Genomic DNA, 16,315 nt, shown 5'->3' with positions numbered 1-16,315 from the left:
ACACTGCGTAGTGTAAGACACACAAGTTAATTGAAGCACAGTTGTTGATGTGAGGGCAAAGCTTGCTAGCACTACCACCACTATCAGTAGTATTAGTCTGAGGAGTGGCAGATCATCAGAGTACAGTGTTGCTTCAGTCAGAAGGCTCTGTTTGGCCTCACCACTGGGACAGAAATGTCAGCTGGCCCTGAGCTATACCGTCTCCGACCTGATATCAACTTTCTCCATACACCCCTCCAGGCTGTATCTGTTACACTACTGTATGCTAACTGTGTAATGTACAAACTGGCTTTGGACCAACTACATGAACTCTGTCTGCACCACCGTCAGCCGATGAGCGATCTCTTTGTTGTCCACGTCAGCACGAGATTACAGCACCGCATTTCTGCCATAACTCTGACAAGTACAGGGCATCAACACCTGCGGCCCTCACTGTACATTTAGGTGCTATATGTGCAAAGCAACAGTAACTGGCACTGCGGTTCGTTAACACGATCCGATGAATATGCAGTGAATGGATTTCTAGCATGCAGCACAGTCATTTTCACATTACGGCTATATCAGCAAACAGTCATTACAGGGAATATCTGTCTCTGTATTGCGGTAGGATCATCAGTTGTGTTTGTAGTTTATGTTGAGTTTTGGTGTCAGCGTGGCCCAAGTTTGTGCCTCTCTTTAACTTTTACATTTCAGATTTTGGCATTGATGATTACATTATTACAAGTGAGATGAGCAAACAAAAATATGAAATTCCAATTAATTGTCAGTTTAACCTAGATGGTGTTTCAGTCAGTGTACAGCAGGTCAGCTGAACATAAAAAAATGTTAAAATTGTCCACAGGCAGGCACACAAGTCTACATATAGGGAGAATAAAGTTTCCAGTCATAAATGTACAATGACTGAATTCCTAGTTTGCCTATATTTAGTAACAATTTACATAATAATTTCCAGTAGTCTTTCTAGGAAATTATAAGGTCAATGGAAATTATGCATCCATAAAATGAAGTGTTACCTGAAACTTTTTTTGCCAAGTTAATTAGTCTATATTAATCTTATTTTTCTTGCGTTGCCCAAAACGAGCAAAAAGGCACAGAATGTCACTTCTGGCTGCCATATTTGTTTGGTTTAAGAAACAAAGTCACAACTTGGGAAAACAGTTAAAGGTTCAGTGTGTAGGATTTAGTGGCATGTAGTGGTGAAATTCACCCTCCCCTTCCAAGCGTGTAGGAGAAACTACAGCGGCCGCGAAATTCGTGAAAAACACAAACGGCCCTATATAGAGCCAATGTTTGGTTTGTCCGTTCTGGGCTACTGTAGAAACATGGCAGTGCAACATAGCAACCTCCATGGAAGGAGATCCCCTCCCTATGTAGATAAAACGGCTTATTCTAAGGTAATGAAAACACAACGATTCTTAATGTTACACACTGGACCTTTAAAATCTACTTTATTGGGCAGCAGATGAGAAATAAATTATTTTAGCTGGGTAGCGGATTCTTTGAGGAATCTGGAAATGCGACCTGCAGGGTTTTTCAAAGATTAGCTTTTATTTATTGAGGAAAACATCCAAAAGCCTCAAATGTATGAACCATGATCCTGTGAGAGGCACAAATCAGGGCTTATGTCTCTGCAAGTCTTTTTGTACATATCCTGTATCACTCTGCTGTCTAGTTAAACAGTATCTTTCCATCTTCGTGCTCTCCAGTTCTTGTTGTGAGGCAGTGTTTGACTGTTAATCTGAAAACACTCAGTCCGTCCTGCTCCCTGTCAAACCTGAGTGACCAGAGGTTCTTTGAGGTAGAAGTTTAACCCTCTCTGATCACCAGCGGCCTGTCCGGCACAAAGCCCTGCCAGGAGAGTCCCATTGAGCGGAGCGCAGATACCCCTGTTATTCTGCCCGTACAGGGGTGCATGATCTCCCATGTATTCATGCCCCTCGTCCACACCTTCCTCATCTTCTTCCTCTTCATCGTCCTGTCCGTCCTTTTCCCAGAGTGACGTCGAGACATGGTGGTACTGGGTAGTGTCCTCACACTCCATCTCGCGGTGGTAGAAATAGCTGAAATTGGACACGATGACGGGCACTGGTAAAGAGATGGTGAGCACGCCGGCGATGGCGCACATGGAGCCCACCAGCTTTCCCCCGACCGTCTCCGGGTACATGTCCCCGTAGCCGACCGTCGTCATGGTAACTACAGCCCACCAGAACGCCTCAGGGATGCTGGTGAACGATGTCTTAGGACTGTCCACCTCGGCAAAGTAAGCGGCACTAGAAAAGATAATGACTCCGATGAAAAGGAAGAAGATGAGCAGGGCAAGCTCTCTGAGGCTGGCCTTCAGCGTCTGGCCCAAGATCTGGAGGCCCTTGGAGTGACGAGAGAGCTTGAAGATCCTGAAGACCCTCACCAGCCTGATGACCCTGATGAGGGCCAAGGACACGGATGGCTGCGCGCCTCTGTCCTTGGCCAGCTCTGTGCCCAGTGTGACGAAATAAGGAATGATGGCGAAAAAGTCGATGGTGTTCATGACGTCTTTGAAGAAATGCACCTTGCTCGGAGCGCAGGTGAGGCGCATGATGAGTTCAAAGGAGAACCAGATGATGCAGATAGTCTCTACGATGAAGAAGGGGTCCTGGAAGGGAGTGAAGCCAGGTGGGATCAAGATGGTTTCGTTTGCTATGGTGGGGTGGGGTATGGTGGTGAATTGCTGTAAAACAAAGGATGAAGGAAAAGTGGTTACAGTTGCACTCAAAGATTTAAAAAATCAAAGCACATGAGCTGCTCTGCCTAATAGATACCACGTATATCATCTGTTGTTTATTAAAGATGAGTTGCAAAGAGAAATATGAGAATAAAGGGGAAAGGTAAGGCTATAAAAAATATCTCCATGGAGCCAACATTTACAGGAGAGTAAACAGAGAGAAAACAAGGACGGAGTAAACAGGAGACGGAAAGAGGATAAGTGAGAAGAAGCGATTATTATGAAAGTTTGTCCTCAGCACATTTGGAGTATGACATCCGTCACCAGGATCTGATTGAGCCTGTAAGATCTGTGATACTGTGCTAACTTTTCTCTCCTCTCCATTTTCACTCCACGGCTTTACTTTTATATAAATCAGTTTCTCTATATTTAAACGCACACAAAAAACATTAAGTTCATGTGACTCTGGGTTGCGTTTCACCCCCAAGGCATCTGACACTTCATTTAACCCGAAGGCTTGTTTTTTTCTGGGAAGTAGGTGCAGGTTTGAAATGACTTGGCATTAGTGTCTTTTAACAAGTTAGATAAAGTTACTTAGCTTCTTGCCTTGCAGCACATATTGACCCCAACACTATGTATTTATATGTTTTTATGTTTCTCTCTGTATCAGCCTCATGTCCTCATGTCTGTCTCTTTATACCAACCACACTGTTTGCAACATTTACAAAGTGAATAATAAGACTGACAAATGAGGGTTTACCCAAATCAAAGAAAGCGTTTTTTGATTATTGTGATCTAGCCATTAAGATAATTGGGGTTTTCTTTGTCGAGGTTTTGATATCTCCACCTCTGAGATTTCTGCCACTGCTAAAAAAAATACACTCAGTGGCCACTTTATTAAATAAACCTGGAAAATCTAATGTAATCTAATACAACAGCTCAGCCATAAATTCTACCTTTACAAAGATAATAATGTTCAGTTTTGATTAACACTGTCAGTCTGTGTTAATTCAACTTAATATTTACTACTGGGGTTGTAGTTTGTAGTGGTGTTGAACTGGACAGCATTGTATTGAGAGGTGTTTCTAATGTTTTGCCCACCCCATATGAGAGGGAAAGAATATTAGAAACATGTCTCAATATAATGCAGTCCAGTACAACACCATCACTAACTATGACCTCAATAATACACATATAGTTGAATTAACACCTCTCCGACAGTGTCAACAAAAACATGATTCTCTTCCTGCCAGATCTGTTGTATTGGATTGCATTAAATTCTGTAAGTGTACCTAATAAAGTGGCCAGGGAATGTAGCTCTAATGAAAACTGCTGACAGTGGAGTCCAGAGTTACCTGGACATTACAAAGATATGTGCTTTCTAGTTTTAAGTCATGCAAGTGGTACAGCTATTGACAATGTCTGTCTGTCTGTTGGTCTGTCCACCACTTTGGTCCAGACTGAAATATCTCAACAACTATTGGATGGATTGGGAATTTTGTAAAGACATTCATGTTCCCCAGAGGATGAATCCTAATGTCTTTGGTGATCCGCTGACTTTTCCTGTAGTGCCCCCATGGGCACTGGTTGACATTTTTGTTTTTTAATGAAATATTCATTAAAAAATTCCTATCAGCCTCAGCTGTACTTTGTGTTTGGTGCCAATTAGCTAATATTAGCATGCTAATACACTAAACAAAGATGGTGAACATGGTAAACATTAGTTAGCATTTAGCTGAAAGCACCAAAGTGCCTCGGTACAGCCTCACAGAGCTGCCAGCATGGCTGTAGACTCTTGTTAAAATGATTTTTGTAATACTTTGGGCAGCACAAACAATGTCTCATTCACCTCCATAGTGTTGGGGTGATGGTAGAAATCACAGCAGTCAATATATCAAAATCTGGGCCCACAGAAATCAAATATCTGCATGGACTGTAGGTAAGTGAGGAAACAAGAATTTTTGTGATTTAAGTTGAGATCACGATCCTTCAGTCATTTACAAGACATGTAACTTATCATATAGAACCAACAACATGCAGATATGTTTTGAGCAACATATCACTAAGCTTATCCAATCATGTTTTTATCATCTCAGAAATATTGCAAAAATCTGATCTATTTTAAATCTTAGTGATGCAGAAACTGTTGTGCATGCTTTTATCTCCTCGCGCCTCGATTATTGTAACAGCCTGTTCACTTGTCTTCCAAAAACTTTGAAACGCCTGCAGACTGTACGGAACTCAGCTGCTTGGCTGTTAACCAGGACCAAGAGGTTCGATCATATCACACCCGTTTTAGCCTCTTTACATTGGCTCCCTGTTTGTTTCAGGATTGATTTTAAGATCTTGTTGATTACCTTTAAGGCTCTGCATGGCCTGGCTCCATACTATATTTTCGACCTTGTAATCCCTCATGAACCTTCACGTAGTTTGAGATCTTCGGGCAGGGGTCTCCTGTCTGTTCCTGAGTCCAGGATGAAAACTAAGGGGGGCAGAGCTTTTGCTATCAGGGCCCCGAGGCTCTGGAACAACTTGCCCGAAGAAAGTCTGAGTCAGTGTCTTCTTTTAAATCTCTTCTCAAAACGCATTTTTATCGGAAAGCATGTCCTGATTTTACCTGAGCTGTCTTTGTTTTATTGTTGTTTTTTTAAAATATATTTTATCATGTGAAGCACTTTGTACTTTGTTTTGATAAGTGCTCTATAAATAAAGTTTTATTATTATATTATAGAATCTAACAAAACAGATGTTGGTTAGATTTTCACCATCTGGTGAGTGAGTGAGTGATTGCGTGGGGACGGCTTTGGGTTTGTTTATGTAGTGTCCAAAAGTGTCAAATGCTCTGATCACATGAGCGTATCTATGTATGGGAGTAACAGAGCACTGTTGGTGGTGACGGCAAACATAAATCTAGCGAGCACTGCTGCATGTCACTTCTGCTGCCCGAACCTGCACAATCCGCCTCGTCCCCAGCGTGTGCAAGGCTGATTTCAATTTGCACCGGTCATCAGAAAAGCTGATCTGCAAGCCTCTTTTCCATGCTGTTTTCCGTGTGTAGCCTATGAGTCACAGCGTTTATTAATACAGACATTCGTTTATGTGTTGATGTACTCTTAGGGTTGTCCTTCCTCTATATATAGCCCTTTAGATCTCCAAGGGGTAACGTGAGACAACAACGCTCATCTCCTTTCCTTCCCTTCGCACTTTACCTCTAACTCCTTCCACTTTCTCTCTTCTTAGTACTTTTGAAATATCAACTCCACCTGAATGTACTTGTTGGCTCTGACAGTCGTCCCTGAGTGGCCGACAAGGCATATCATCTCCATATATTATATTGTTATTATTATACAAACGTATTCCTCCTCTAACAGTAAACCTCCATCCAACCTGCCCTCTTCTATCCTAACTCTTGTTTTTCCACCAGCAGTTTTACTGCCCTTTCATTCCTTCCCCTTAATCTGAGTGGATCAGATTTAACGACAAATCCAAAATAATCTCAGGAAATCCTCACCTTCGCCTTCTCTTCTCTATCTGCTGCCTTTGCTTTCCCTTCCCTCGATCTTGATTCTTAACTTTGATGGGGGGGGGTTTCTAAACATCCTCCAGTTTTACACACCTTTTTTCCCTCCGTGTTGAGAGAGGAGATAAAGATGTTTTCACCTTGTGCTGGAAGAGCTGGTTTTTGGCAACGTGACACATGTCAACACCTGTTGTCCTTCTATATTCACCTCATCACTTCCTCGCAGTGTTAACGTCTGTTTTCTTTGCACTCCATCAGCTACCTGCCCATTCCTTCACTCACCTGGTTGTCTCTCTACTTTATGTGAATTTCCACTGACATAACCTCCATCTGCAGCCTTGTGAATCCCCTCTGTTTCTCCCTATCACTCATAAGTGGTTCTTAAATGTGTCAGCAGCATGTGACCCATCCTCACCTCCCTCTGTTCCTTCTCGTGCCTGAACTCAGGTAGAGTCTCCAGGCAGAAGATGAGAATGGAGATCACAATGACCATGACACTGATGATGGCGATGATCCGAGCTCCACCGGAGGACTCCGGATACTCAAACAGCATCCACAGGCGACGCTGCAAATCATTGGTGGGTAAGGGGCTCTCCTCCTCCTTGGGGAAGCCTTCATCTGCTTTGTAGCGGTCGATGATCTCCTCCCCGAGCTCGTAGAAGCGCAGCTCCTCCAGGAACATGTCCAGAGGGACGTTGGCAGGCCTCCGCAGCCTCCCGCCTGACTGGTAGAAGTACAGGATGGCATCGAAGACAACGCGGCTCCTGTCCAGGAAGAGTTCGTTCCGCAGGGGGTCGAAGTAGCGCAGACGCCGCCGGGGGTCACCCAGCAGAGAGTCGGGGAACTGGGCGAGGGTGCGGAGCTGAGTCTCGTAACGCATCCCTGACACGTTGATGGCCAGGCGCTCACTCAGAGCCCAGCCGCTCCTCCAGCGACGGTTCTCCCTCTTGACCTCTCCGCTCGGCTCCTTCTCGCTGCCCTCCTTCTCCAGCTTGTTGTGCTTGTCTTTGGTCTGCTTGTCTTCATCGCCAACCTCCTCAGCTTTCTGTTTTTCTTTTGTCTGCCCTCCTCCTCCTCCTGTACCTCCTCCCTTGTCTTGACTATCCATCTCTCAATTTTAGATTTTTTTCTTTCTTGTCTTTGTTGTCTGACTTTTTGTGTCTCTTCGCTCTGGAGAAAACAAATCAAGGTTAACTTGGCAATGCAGAACAACACAACAGGGAAACATAAGTAGATAAAAGTGAAAAGAAAATATATACAATAGCATGTGGTAATATTTACTACTTTTTAAAAATACTTTTTAATCACTATTTATGTGCATTTTGTTTTACTAAAATAGGTTAATAATATGAAATAAATTGTCCCTTAGTTGTTTAATTTTGTCATAAAATTCACCAACCAGTAACATAGCATCACATTAGGATACATTAGTATTTTCCCAGAATATTTTGGAATGATTAATAAAATATTAAAGTCAAAATCTTACCTCAGTTTTCTCTGTACATTCAGCTGAGCAATTTTCTTGACATCAGAAAAAAATATATTTTTTGTTATTTAGATTACATTACAATACATTATAGAGATGCGCATGAATTGTCTGATGTAAGAGTGAGTAGAAGTGTGCTAAATTAAAAATAATGAAAATTCTGACTATACCATTAAAAACAAAGCAGAATTTGTATAAAAATGTCCCCAGTTTTGACATTAATTAGTAGATTCTTCAGAAAAGTCCTTATGAAGATTTTTTTAACCTTTTCCACCATATTCTGCTACATTTTACTGTAAATCACATCATGCAGACCCTCCATGCAAAAAGCTCCCTACATGCAGTCAGGCTCATCACCAGTTTATCACCATGTCCAGTGCACCCAGTAGAAACCAAACTCAGACCGGTCTCCTCCTCTCACCCGTCTGCCTGCCAGAGCTGCTGATTCCAACTAATCACACCTCCAGAGAGCGACCATGACTCTCCCACTGTACCTCCACCTCAGGGTGCCTTTTGGGCTGACCCTTCCCTTCCTCTGAGACAGTTTGTGTATCAATTCCCTCATCATGATGTCCAGACAACCCCTGCTCCTCCTCCATATCGTCCCACCTTCATGTGTCATGTTTGGGAGGGGAGGGGAGGCGGCGGAGGGAGCAGTGTGGCTCCTTCAGGGGCTCCGGTGGTGTTAATCTGCAGTGCGGCTGAAGTTAAGGTAGTTAAGCTCTTGTTTGTAGGTCACTCACTGTCATCACTGGCTCCCTTGTGCTCTCTCTCTCATGCCCAGTAAACCCCCCCCCCGGGGAATGCTGTCGGGTCGAAATTCAATCTTTGACCCTCTCCTCCTCTAAGAGCACCGCTGCCTCTTCTACCCCTTTTTCTGCCCCCAACAACCCTCTCTGCCCGAAAATGTCAACCTCTTAACCCCTCACTCTCTCTTAAGCATACTGTACATGTTTGGACACATGGGTGCTCATGAACTTTCACACAGCAGAGGCCAAAACTATTATGTTATTATGTTTTTTTTTTTTTTTTTTTTTTTTGGAAAGGAAAAATTGTGGTAGTGATCATAATTTACACTCTGGGATGAGACCACAAACATGTGGTTAGTATTTTTTCTGTCTCCATGTTGCCTCTAACTGCTTTCATAGCTTTGCTGTCATCATCTATTTTTATCTGTTTTTGGCTTGTGCAGAACTGTCCACAAACAGGGGAAATAAAAAATGGCACATAAAAACTGACCTTATTTTTTATTAAATATAAATCTGGATGTCTGTGGTTATTTTAGAGACATCATGAAGTCCACACTAAAGTGTTTCTGTGTGGCACTGTGTCTGTGTGCAGTAAAACTACAATTCCCAGAAGCACTTTGCAAATGCTGCCTTCATATACTCCGAGTAAATTCCAATTTCTGACTGACAGCTGTTCGGGACAAGAAATTGGACACTCAAAATCAGTTTTTTGGAAGCTATTGTTGGATTTCACAAGTCAAGTGAAATAAAGCTGTGACTATGGTGAGCTTGGCTGGCCTGATCAGTGTCTAATTTGAAACACATTTATATAAAAGCCTTTTATTTGATGTTTTGTGCTGGAGCATTTTTTATTTTAAGCCATTGCAAGCTGATATGGCTCCAGGGATAGCAATATCGTTCAGTCGGTCAGCTGGTTGTTTGGTTGACCACTTTGGTCCAGACTGAAATATTTCTATTAGCTAACTATTTGAGGGATTGGCATTACATTTTGCACATAGATTTATGGTCCGCAGAGGATGAATCCTAATGACTTTGGTGGTCCCCTGACATTTCCTCTACCAGAAGGTCAAAGTTTTCACTTATTCTGTGAAATATCTCAACATCTACTGGATGGATTGGCACAAAATTTGGCACAGACCTTCATCTCCCCCTCAGAAGGAATTGTAATAATTTCAGTGATCATCTGACTTTTCATCCAGCGCCATCATCCAATTAAAAATTCAAATATCTGCAAAACTAATTACTTTCCAATCATCCTCAGCTGTAGGCTACTTTGTGTTCATTGCTAATACAAATGTTAGCATGCTGCATTTTAAACTAAGATGGTGAACATGAACATTATACCTGCTGAACATCAGCATGTTTGCATTGTCATTGTGAGCTTGTTAGCGTTTAGCTCAAAGCACCGCTGTGCTAGCATGGCTGTAGACTCTTGCTGGTCTTGTATAAGTGCGGTCGTAGTTGTGAATTGGTTTACTGCCTGTATGTCAAGCTTTTCTAACCTCTTTTAACAATTATCATCGTTGTTGTAGTTGTTGTTAGCAGTTGTGGTTTTATTGCTGGTTATTGGGCTGCAGTAATTAAAAGAAGAGCAGGTGTATCAGCCATGTAACTGATGTCTTTATTTAGCAGCCATACACGTTTTCAAGTTATGTTACTAGGGCTTCGATGTTGCTTATTTAATAAAGTTCACAATTTGGTGACAAAATTTCCAATTTTCAATTCCCCACTTTACTGAGAGTTTTTGAGTGAACTTTGTGATTTCCAATACTTTCAATAGTGCCTGAAGGCAGCAGAGCAAACCCCATGATTTAGAGGAACTTTGAACTTTACACACAAACTGCGGGTATAAACGGTGATGATTTGAGCTGCAAGAGACACAGACGTGCTGTGAAAAAGTAAAGCAAAGTACAAAAGTACAAAATAAATCATTCCTCGTCTCCTGCAGTGCAACAGGCAGCGCAGATTTGCGGCGTTACGACCAGATTTATCAACATCATAACAAACCAAAATGTCCCTCCGCTACCACAACAAAGTTGTGATTGTCACTGGAGGATCCAAAGGGATTGGCAGAGGGATTGTCAAAGTGTTTGGTATGATAATTATCGTTATTTATAATGTGGATTAGTTTGTGATCAGAGCAGGAAGTGGCGCACTGAACATTTTCCATCTTTTTTTTTTTTTAGTGGAGAATGGTGCTAAAGTGGTGTTTTGTGCAAGAGGAGGTTAGTAATATTGTTTTTATTCAGCTTTTTCCCATTAAATTCTGTATTCATTGAGAAAATGTATCACCACATTGTTTTATCATCTATTAGGATAGTTGTATTTGATTTATATGACTTTAAATTGATGTGTACACCAGATGCATCTGTTATAACTGCAGTGCAGGAATATATAAGCTACTTATATATATATTTCACCATAATCATACATGTATTACAGGTGCAGTGGGTGAGGCTCTAGAGGCGCAGCTTAACAAAGCAGGGCCAGGCTCATGCAATTTCGTCAAATGTGACATCTCCAAAGAGGATGACATCAAGGTAAAAGTGCAGCTTCAGTGTTATTGATCTGGTTAAACTGGACACAGATGTACAGCTCCCTTATGACATGGACAGAGTCTAGTCATGATCACAAGACCTGTGGCTCACATATCCTGTTTATCACCTGATTTTACCTCAATGCCAAAAGACCCACAAGTCCAGTTAAAACTGTTAACATTTATTTGGAAAGTAACTTACTTACTTAAATTTTAGGATTTATTCTCACCAAAATGTCAAAGTTTGTATTTTTGTTCCTCATCTGTCTCACCTGCTACATTAGACTGAGAATAGTTTCACTTTGTAAAACTACTCTAAACTTTGACTCGACTGCAGCCAGTTCTGTGTTTGCTTGTGCTTCTGTTTGCTTTCCTGGGCGAGGTGATTTCTGTTTCAGCTGCTTTGCTGGTAACTGGTTTCTCTGGCCTGCGTCTTGTTCAAATGCAACTGGTGTGACCGTGTTTCCACAGAGATTGATTGCCGTCACAGTGGAGCGTTATGGACAAATAGACTGCCTGGTCAACAATGCAGGGTGGCGTGAGTCTCACAGCAGATGATGATGATGATGATGATGAAGTTATGAGGATGCTTCTGGTGGTACATAATTAATCTCTTGCTTCCCCTCTTCAGACCCCCCTCATAAGCCTACTGATGACACCACAGCAGAGGAGTTTAGGGATCTGCTGAATCTGAACCTCATCAGCTACTTCCTGGCTTCTAAAGTAATGTTTCCAACTTGTGTGTGCATGTGTGAAACTTCTTAAAATGGGTTAATAATGAAATAATTAATAAATGGAAGCAAGAACGGCTGTAAGGATTTGACTCTTAAAAGCAAATGAACACCTAATTGTGAAATGTACTTTTTTTTATTATTATCATTATTATTATTATTATTATGGGGGGATTCTATGCCTTTTTTAGACAGAGACAGCAGAGAGACGACAGGAAACGAGGGAGTGTGAGATGCAATTGGTTAATTTTTCAAAACTTCAGCTGCTTAAGCTGGATTAGTGAAATTCAGAAACCAAAATTGAAGATAAAAAATTCAAAACTTGAACATTCGGGCACCAAGGATAATCGATCGAGCTTGAATGGAAGACCTGTGTCCTATCAGGTGAAGTTCTGTCAGTCACATGATCCAAGTCCAGTTAAGTGACTGGAAACCCGGGCCGAATTTGTGCAGTTTTTGAAACTGCAAACTTGAAATGAGCAGGGGAATTTAAACCTCATGAATTCAGATATTAAAATATTTCAGTGCTTTAAAGGGACAGTTCACCCCAAAATCAAATATAGCCTACATATTTTTCCTCTTACCTGTAGAGCCATTTATCCATCTAGTTTTGGTGTGAGTTGCAGAGTTTTGGCGACTCGTTTTTTGAATATAATGGGACTATATGGAACTCAGCTTGTGGTGGTAAATAGCACTACAGGTAAAAGGAAAATATGTATTTTTGATTTTGGGGTGAACTGTGCCTTTAAATTCAGTGGTATTTCAGTTTCAACATTAAGAGTCAGTTGTGAAGTTAGTTGCTTATAAAATAAAAATTATTACGACCTTTCTTTGCTTCCATTAACCTCCCTCACTCACCCATAGACACATATTGTATGTATATAGGACCTTTGAAGTCATTGGAGGTCTCACTCTCTTTTCAGTATGTGCTGCCGTACCTGCGACAGCGTCAGGGAAACATCATCAATGTTTCCAGTCTGGTGGGCACCATCGGTCAGAGAGATGCTGCACCGTATGTTGCAACCAAGGTGAGTTAATCCTCCAGGCAACGAGCGTCCACTCTTCATTATTCCTTCAATCTCAGCTGGAGAGAGGAAAGAGTCCTGTAATGTGACATTGTGTCCACAAGGGGGCGATAATCTCCATGACAAAGGCGATGGCTGTGGACGAGAGTCGTTACAATGTGCGAGTCAACTGGTGAGCCAAACTGGTTTCTGTGTTCAGTCTGGTTTGTTCAGCCTTCTCCTTGCTTAGATCACTGATTTCACTCCCACTACTTGGTTCCATGACCTCAGGTCTGTAACAGTGCTGCAACTAGTATAACAGTAATAATTAATCTATTTATTTTTAATTAACTCATTAACAGTGGTGAAATTTCTTTCAAAATTCAGATTCTTTACTAAAGTAAAAGTACCGGTACGCCAATGTAAATTTGACTTCTTTGGGCCTCGAACAGTTATTTAAATGAAATCATCTGAGAAGTTTAGAGGGGAAATGTCTCTTTGAAACTTTTATTTTCTAAGCTATATTTACTATTTTTAAGCTTATTATATGTTAATGTAAAATCTTAATCTGAAAAGTAACTATTTCAATCGGATACATGCAGTGGAGTAAAAGGTACAATATTTCCCTCTGAGTGTGTAGTATTGCAGAAAATGGAAACACTCAAGTGAAGTACAGGTACCTCAAAAGTGTAAAGGGAACTTAGTGGTTTTCCACCACTGCTTATTAATGTCAAAAATAGCACATGACAATAACAAACAATAAAGGCAGAAGTTATGTCTAAAAGTTGCTAACTTTGTGCGAGAACAACAAGCATCATCTTTGCATGACGAAGCTGTAACCAACATATATTTGGCATATTTGTAAAAATGATTATATAGATTATAAGCATTACCAGAAGTGTCACTGATTCATTTTCTGTCAACTGACTAATTCATTAATTATTTCAGCATTAGTCTGTGACAGGAAAATTATATAAACCAGGAGATCTCTGCAACAATGCCTCTGTCCTTTTCTGGACTAAACTCTACTCTTATTAAATTACATGAATTATATTAAGTATCTGCACAGTATCTGTAACAGTATCTGCAAGCATTTAACTGACTACAAATCTAATAACACCCTTTCTTGTCTAATAATACTGTGTGCCACGTATTGCAGCATCTCTCCAGGTAATGTGCTGACCCCTCTGTGGGAAGAATTAGCCGGACAGACACCAGACGCTGCAGCCGCCATTAAACTGGGAGAAAATTCTCAGGCAAGTTCTCACAGTGGAACCAAAGGTTCCCTACACGGGGCTAGAAAGATGAGAAACGTGTTCAAAGTGGAAGTGATCTTATTAAGGTTTTGGGGAAAAGAAAGACGTAGTTGATTAGTCGTATACCTGCTGTCATGTGACAATAAATCTTCAGCAACAGTGAGATTCCCTTTTTGGTAGTGAAGACTTTAATCCTGAAAAGTATAACAAAAAAATGAGGGAACTCTTGTAAAACATGAATCCTATCATCAGGTCCAGTAGTAAAGGCTTTGTTGTCCAGCAGCATTTAACAGATGCATTGTGAGTAAATAAAATGCAGCACAATAATATTAAAGCAAGGTCCCCCTTCTGTCATATAACACGGATGCTTCTTGCTGCTGCTCAGATCTTCAGACTCCAGACTCCGTGTTGGGCTGTAAATCATTATGAGGTAGCCTACAGCTCCTTCACCATTGTTGTGTTAATGATCCAAACTGCCACGCACTGCAGTCTGTCTATTGGGCTGTCTGTTTGCTGTGCAAATTACAGCTTTATTTTCATCCCAGTCAGAAAAGGCATTTGAAGCTAACAGGGTGATAATAAAGAGGAGACGCTAGCCTGTGGTCCTGAAGAGTCTCAGCTTGCTCTTCATTATTCATAGTGGAAGAGTGGAAGCAGACGGATATGAAATATCTGGCTGTGATAAAGTAATATCATGAAGTTACTTTGCAAAAAATTTTAATTACGTTTTTCTCAGTATTAATAAATTATTAAATGTTATTATTATACATTTAAATATGTCTCTGTGCTCCTTTCTTGAAGTGTTGCTATTCTTTTCCATTTTCTAGTAATTTATTACAAGACAGAGTTATTGATCATTTTACAACACCGGGTTGTGTAATGAGATTTTGTTTTGTAGGTCCCTTTACAGTAGATCAGTGAATAAAAAAACAAGTCATAGAATTGAAGACTATTGTACATGGTGGAGTGCTGGGGATGTTTTTCCAGTTATTCGGTAACAATATATATTTTTTTTATTTAATCAGGCAGTCTCACCGAGATTAAGATCTCTTTCCCGAGAGAGACCTGAGAACAAGAAACATTCACAAGAACACAATCTGCAAACAGAAACAACACAACTACGCAATAAACAGGGAATTAGTAAAAACAGTTACAAGAATCGTAAAAATCATCAGATAACAAAGCTTTAAAATCTCCAAGGGGAATGTAAGAGGTTAGTTTGAGGGCAGTTCGCAGTTCATTCCATGTAAAAGGCACATAGTACCTGAAACCAGTTCAGCCAACATTAGTGCGTACATGAGGGATATCTGAGGTTAAGTAGTTCCTGGATCGTGTGCTGTAGTTACTAGATTTAAATGAGAGAAGAGATATTGAGGTAGTTTGGAGTTTTATAGATGAATAACGTGAGATGGCTATTTAGTCTTGACCATCCAACCGCGTGATACAGAGAACAATGACGAGTACGAAATTTGTGATAATGTGAAAATGGAGGATGTGAAAATCAATATTAAGCCTACATGGCATTAGGGAGTTTGTAGTTTTTCCCAGTTGTGAGTTAAAATCAGTGAATCTACAATTTTTTGCATGGAGTCTTGCGTAAAACACTTCCAGGAACTCGTCAGTTCCTGGAAGTAAAGAACATAAGCCAAGCAGTGTTTAAATGCTTCCTTTACTTGGCAAATAATTGAGAGCCCAACTGCCGTTTGCGGTGCAGTAACAGTGCAAGAGCAACTGCGGGAACATCTGCAGGAGTATCTAACACACATAAACACAAGGAAGTTACATGGTGCAACCGCAAAAATGTGCTGTTGGAAACGGAACAAGAATGAGAAATGACAGGTTTTCTTCTCAAACAGCTGCTGGGTCGTATGGGGACGGAGGCAGAGTGTGGACTGGCCGCCTTATATCTCGCTGCCGAGGCTACTTTCTGCACCGGGATAGACTTGCTGCTCAGCGGCGGAGCTGAACTCAACTACGGCTTCAAGAGTCAGATCCCATCCTGACGGCCCTGGTCTCCGCAGTCTCCTCCTGGTTGTGGAACAGCTGGTTTAACAGATTAATTTGTTTAATGCAGATTATACATATGCTCAAGTGTGCTGGTTACATTACTAAGAAGAATACTAAATGGTTATAAATACAGGGAGGATTTTCATTCAATAAAAATAAAGTGCCATTTCATTCATTTAGTTGAGCAAATTGCCTGGCTGAGATAAGACAGCTCAAACTGTTGGCATCCTGGCCAACTATGCAACAAGACCTGCACCACTCCCCACCGATCGACCAATCAGCATCAACCTCTTTGACCTCTAATAACCTCCCCCTTTTGAGTCTG

At 41.2% G+C, this 16,315-nt stretch overlaps 2 protein-coding genes across 5 annotated transcripts; one reads left to right on the top strand and one right to left on the bottom strand.

The window, feature by feature from the left end:
• Positions 1 to 1,525: 1,525 nt before the first annotated feature.
• Positions 1,526 to 8,458, bottom strand: kcna7 (potassium voltage-gated channel, shaker-related subfamily, member 7). Of its 4 annotated transcripts, none has more exons than XM_044181905.1 (4): positions 8,046 to 8,458; positions 7,708 to 7,742; positions 6,637 to 7,391; positions 1,526 to 2,707 (listed from the first exon to the last, which is right to left on the bottom strand). In XM_044181905.1, the coding sequence occupies exons 3-4, from the start codon at positions 7,327 to 7,329 to the stop codon at positions 1,769 to 1,771; spliced, it is 1,632 nt and encodes a 543-aa protein (XP_044037840.1). In that variant the 5' UTR covers positions 7,330 to 7,391; positions 7,708 to 7,742; positions 8,046 to 8,458; the 3' UTR covers positions 1,526 to 1,768. The 4 variants fall into 4 exon arrangements, with proteins under 4 accessions (XP_044037840.1, XP_044037837.1, XP_044037842.1 ...); XM_044181902.1 differs by having other exon boundaries at positions 8,065 to 8,458; XM_044181907.1 differs by having other exon boundaries at positions 8,129 to 8,458.
• Positions 8,459 to 10,281: 1,823 nt separating this feature from the next.
• Positions 10,282 to 16,161, top strand: hsd17b14 (hydroxysteroid (17-beta) dehydrogenase 14). Its single transcript, XM_044181916.1, has 9 exons — positions 10,282 to 10,549; positions 10,643 to 10,681; positions 10,899 to 10,996; positions 11,464 to 11,530; positions 11,624 to 11,715; positions 12,647 to 12,751; positions 12,853 to 12,920; positions 13,887 to 13,983; positions 15,840 to 16,161. The coding sequence occupies exons 1-9, from the start codon at positions 10,468 to 10,470 to the stop codon at positions 15,984 to 15,986; spliced, it is 795 nt and encodes a 264-aa protein (XP_044037851.1). The 5' UTR covers positions 10,282 to 10,467; the 3' UTR covers positions 15,987 to 16,161.
• The last annotated feature ends 154 nt before the right edge of the window (positions 16,162 to 16,315 follow it).

The sequence above is a fragment of the Siniperca chuatsi genome, linkage group LG21 (genome assembly GCF_020085105.1).
Source record: "Siniperca chuatsi isolate FFG_IHB_CAS linkage group LG21, ASM2008510v1, whole genome shotgun sequence".
NCBI lineage: Eukaryota > Metazoa > Chordata > Actinopteri > Centrarchiformes > Sinipercidae > Siniperca > Siniperca chuatsi.
This window is presented reverse-complemented; position numbering and strand designations above follow the sequence as displayed.

Bases quoted from the DNA above. Each gene is read 5' to 3' on its own strand.
- hsd17b14 (XM_044181916.1), top strand. From the start codon at position 10,468: ATGTCCCTCCGCTACCACAACAAAGTTGTGATTGTCACTGGAGGATCC. The intron at 11,531-11,623 runs GTGAGTCTCACA...TCCCCTCTTCAG, and splicing joins GGTCAACAATGCAGGGTGGC to ACCCCCCTCATAAGCCTACT. The intron at 12,921-13,886 runs GTGAGCCAAACT...CACGTATTGCAG, and splicing joins TACAATGTGCGAGTCAACTG to CATCTCTCCAGGTAATGTGC.
- kcna7 (XM_044181905.1), bottom strand. From the start codon at position 7,329: ATGGATAGTCAAGACAAGGGAGGAGGTACAGGAGGAGGAGGAGGGCAG. The intron at 2,708-6,636 runs GTGAGGATGGGT...TTTGTTTTACAG, and splicing joins ACGAGAAGGAACAGAGGGAG to CAATTCACCACCATACCCCA.